The 4,885-nt window shown below is 41.8% G+C and overlaps 1 protein-coding gene across 1 annotated transcript; it reads left to right on the forward strand.

The window, feature by feature from the left end:
* Positions 1 to 2,331: 2,331 nt before the first annotated feature.
* On the forward strand, positions 2,332 to 2,721 carry LOC308270499 (NADH dehydrogenase [ubiquinone] 1 beta subcomplex subunit 4-like; the record flags this gene model as incomplete). The annotated part of the gene is made up of 1 exon (XM_080706414.1): positions 2,332 to 2,721. One exon carries the CDS (start codon positions 2,332 to 2,334, stop codon positions 2,719 to 2,721), a length of 390 nt encoding a protein of 129 aa, XP_080562540.1.
* Positions 2,722 to 4,885: the final 2,164 nt, after the last annotated feature.

The raw sequence follows: 4,885 nt of genomic DNA on the forward strand, positions 1-4,885 counted from the left end.
AAAGAAAGAAAGAAAGAAAGAAAGAAAGAAAGAAAGAAAGAAAGAAACTCCAAGTCAGTTGGTATTATTCTACTCTGTAATCCTAGTACTTGTGAGGCTGAGACAAGAGCATCACATGTTGGAGATCAGCCTCAGCAATTTAGTTAGACCCTGTTTCAAAATTAAAAAAAAAAAGTATATAAATGTCTAAGGGTATAGTCTGGAGGTAGAATGTTCCTTGGTTCCATCCTCAGTACCACAATAAATAAATAAATGACATAACAGCATGCTATTTTAAGAATTAGCAACCCTATCTCATTAAAGCACAACCAATTACCACTGTCCAATAAAGAAACCCCAGAGTAAAACCTGCTGCCCCAGCACCTCAGATCCTGCTCTGAATCTTGATCCCAGATCACTGCCAAGTTCTTGCCTTAGTCAGCATTCGAATGGCTATAATCCAAATCCTGAACACGCAATTTAAAGGAAGAAAGATGTACGTGCTCACATTTTTTCTTGGAGATTTTAAAGTTCAGTCCATGTGAGGCTGGGGTTGAAGGCATCAGGGGGCGGAGGCAGGAAGAGGAGGGAGGTAGAGAGAAGGAGCCTCTGTGAGCTCTTCACATCATGGAAGCCAGAAGCAGAGAGGGGGGGGGCATATATAACCCCCAGGCCACAGCCTCAGGGACTCATCTTCTCCAGTCTTCCTACCAGCCCAGGCCATCACCCAGATAAGCCTACTTCAATGGATTTATCCATGGCTGAGATGAGAATCAAGCCCACCTTCCAACAATGCCACCCTGTTTTCACGAGGGCTGAGCACAATTCTATTTCCAAACCATTCCAGTTCTTTTCTCAACTCCCCTGACACAAAGCAAGACTCAAACACTTGTGTCTTCAGAAAGGGTCGCCTTAGGCATGGTGGCACACGCTTGTAATCCCAGTACTTGGGAGGCTGAGATGGAGGATGACGGTTGGTGGTCAGCCTCAGCGACTAAGTGAGGACCTTTGCAACTCAGTGAGATCCTGTTTTAAAATAAGGAACAAGCTGGGTGTGGTGGTGCACGCTTGTAATCCCAATGCTTGGAAGGCTGAGACAGGAGGATCGCACAGGTTCAAAACCAGCCTCGGCTACTTAGTGAGGCTCGGCAACTTAGTGAGACCCTGTTTCCAAATAAAGTATAAAATAGGTCTGGGAGTGCAGCCCAGAGGTAGAAAAGCCCTTTGGTTCCACCCACAGTACCACAGGAAAGAAAGAAAGAAAGAAAGAGAGAGAGAGAGAGAGGGAGGGAGGGAGGGAGGGAGGGAGAAGGGGGGAGGAAGGGAGGGAGGGAGGAAAGAAGGAAGGAAGGAAGGAAGGAAGGAAGGAAGAAAGAAAGAAAGAAAGAAAGAAAGAAAGAAAGAAAGAAAGAAAGAAAGGAAGGAAGGAAGGAAGAAAATAGGGCTGGGGTTGTAGCTCAGAGGTAGAATGCTCCTTGGGTTTCATCCCCAGTACAAAAAAAAAAAAAAAAAAAAAAGGCTGCCTTCCATAATTAGTGCCACCTTTCCTAGTCCAGTCCCAACATCTCTCAGCATGCCGGGAAAGATTTTTGCTCCAAGTGTGGTACAGCTACAGCTCAATATTCTACATGAGAAATGAGCATATAAACATCCGATTCCACTACTGGCCTTTGGGGGGTACTTTTTAACCTATCAAGGTAGAGGTGAACTCAGTAAAAAATAACCAAAGACTCCTGCAATAGTTACTGATCTCTCACCCATCTTTGATTCCATACATAGGTACCACTTAGCCAAGCCATGTGATTTCTGGCATTGATTCATGATTTTTAATCTTCCATCACAGGTTTTACTGCCATAGAATCTGAGTCAGGGTTCACACATTCTTCAAGTATTTATTGATGCTACTATTTACCAAGCACCATGTTAAATGCTCTGGCTATATTGCTGGACAAAATGATCATAATGCTGGTAGTTAGGAACTTCTTTGAGAAAACTCTAATTCTGGGTGTAATTAAAAGTATTCTTTGTCCTCAACCAGATGAAGCAGGTATACCTATAATCTCAGTGGCTCCAGAGGAGAAGGCAGGAAGATTCCAAGTTCCAGGCCAGCTTAGGCAATTTAAGGAGGCCCTGTCAAAATAAAACAATAAAAATAAGGCTTGAGGATATAGGTCAGTGGCAGCACACCCCTGAGTTCAATCCCCAGTGCTGCGAAAGAAGGCAAAAACAACAGAAACCTTCTTTGTCCTCAAGAAGCATCTATCCAAATATTTGATGCAGATTTTTAGGCTTCCTTATGCTTTTGTGCCATAAAAAATAATAATAACGGCAGTTATGGGCGACGGCGCCAAGATGTCCTTCCCAAAGTATAAGCCGGCGCCCCTGGCTACTCTGCTAACTACGCTCGACCCAGCCGAATACAACATATCTCTGGAAGACAGGAGGGCGCAAGCCGAGAGGTTGGCCATAGGAGCCCGGCTTAAGCGGGAGTACCTGCTTCAGTACAACAACCCCGGCCACCGCGGGCTCATCAAAGATGCTGCCTTGATTCGTTGGACCTATGCAAGAACAGCAAATATCTATCCAAATTTCCGACCCACTCCCAAGAACTCACTCTTAGGAGCTTTGGTTGGATTTGGGCCTCTCATAACCTTGTATTATATTTTCAAAACCAACAGAGATAGGAAGGAAAAACTTATCCAGGAAGGAAAACTGGACCGAACATTTAATATATCCTATTAAGTCTGGCAATGATGATTACATGTATTCTTGCTTAAATAAATCTATTAATCTTTAAAATAATAATAATAATAATAATAATAATAACAACAACAAACAACAGCCTTCCTGTCTAGAGAATAAGATATTTTCTCTTATTCTCTTATTATAGGCACCATCATGACACTTCAAGCAATGTTTGTCTGACTAGTTTAGCTTACTTTTTATTTATTTTTTATTTTTTGGTACTGGAGGTGGAACCCAGAGGCTTTCTACTTCCGGGCTATACTCCCAGACCGATTTTTTAAAAATATTTTATTTGGAAACAGGGTCTCACTAAGTTGCTGAGAGCCTCACTAAGTAGCTAAGGCTGGCTTCGAACCTGTACGATCCTCCTGTCTCAGCCTCCCAAGCGCGGGGATTACAAGCGTGCGCCACCATGCCCGGCTAGTTTAGCATCTTTTAAACAAACTAATATGGACTAAAACTACTTTGTATACAGGAAATATTTCTTGAGTCCATAGACCACTTAGACACTGTTGTAGGATACAGTTCTAATTTTATTGTTATTGATGTTATCATTTTTATTGCATTTTGGAATTTTTCAGTACTCTGAAATGTAAAATCTCTTTATCAGAGCAGTATTTTTATAAATGTGTAAATTAAAATATATTAGCCGGGTGTTGTGGTGCATACCTGTAATCCCAATACTTGGGAGGCGGAGACAGAAAGTTCATAGGTTTGAGACCAGATTCAGCACCTTAGAGAGACCAAAGAAAAAATAACAAAGCTGGGAGGTGGGTGTAGTTCAATCACCAGTACCAAAATTTATACCTAAATATGTACATACGCACACGTACATACATTTTACATACGTTTTATTACAAATAAAACTAATATGCCTATTAATTTCTACAAGCCCTGCTATTAGGTCTTTAAACTAAAACTAACAACACAACTACAATAATTTTAATGAAAAACTTATTGTGTAACTCATCTTAGCATAAGACACCCAATTTTCAATTATAAATATATGTGTATCTGTGTGCATGTACATTGCTTCCTATACATATATAATACATATAGAAGCATATTTTATAAGTAATAACAAAGAACTTGGAAGTAAAAAGAGTAATTCAGTGGAGTTGTATTTTACTTACTATATTAGTCTTCCTACTGCTGTAACAGAATACCACAGATGGGATCCTTTGTAATGAACAGAAGGCTATTTGGCTGGTAGTTGTGGTAGCTAAGTACAAGAGCATGGCACCAGCACCTGGCCAGGGCCTTCTTGCTGTGTTATCTCATGGCAAAGGCAGAAGGGCAAGCAAGCCTGGAGGAGAGGGTGGAGCCAAACCCTAGCCTCTAGCAGGACCCACCCCTGCAATACCTAACCCACTCTCTCGATAATGGCTAATGGCGTTGACTCACACGTGAGGGCCCATCCCTCATGATTTGATCACCTTAGAGGTCCCATCTCTTAACACTGTCACAGCACCAGTTCAATTTCACCATGAGCTCTGGAAAGGCAGCGAACCATAGCACCGTCCCAAGGAAGAAGGGATGTTAACAGTAAGCGGTGATGTACACCGAAGGACTGAGAATCTGATATGGAGAACGCATTCATTTTTTTAAATTTTATTTCTGGACTATTATCTCTTTTTCAGGCTAATATTTCTTTACTTCACTATTTAGGATGTCGAAGTGTTTCTGCACTCCTCTACTTCCTGCCTTTCTTCCTTCATTTATTCTTTTCTTTCTATGTGCGTAACTGGAGATCTGACCCAGGAGCATTCTACCTCAGAGATACACCCCATTCCTTTTCTATTTTGATCTGGCTAAATTGCTGGAGCTGTCCTCAATCTGCAGTCCTCCCATCTCCTCTTCCCAAGTACTGAGATTACAGGTGTGTGCCACAGTGCCCAGGTTTTTTTAAAAATAGTACTGGGGATCAAAACCAGGGTATTGCACATGCTGGGCAAGCTCTCTACCACTGAGCTACACCCCAGCCCTCTGCACTATTTTCATCATAAAATTTTCAATATTGGGGGGGGGTAATTCCTTACTATTAAGGTTGACTTTACTTAATATGAACTTCAATAATTGTCTTTATGCCTGAGCATGGTGGTACATGCCTGTAATCTCAGTAATTGGGAGGCGGAGATAGGAGGATTGTAAGTCTGAGGCC

The sequence above is a fragment of the Muscardinus avellanarius genome (genome assembly GCF_963383645.1).
Source record: "Muscardinus avellanarius genome assembly, chromosome: 11".
NCBI lineage: Eukaryota > Metazoa > Chordata > Mammalia > Rodentia > Gliridae > Muscardinus > Muscardinus avellanarius.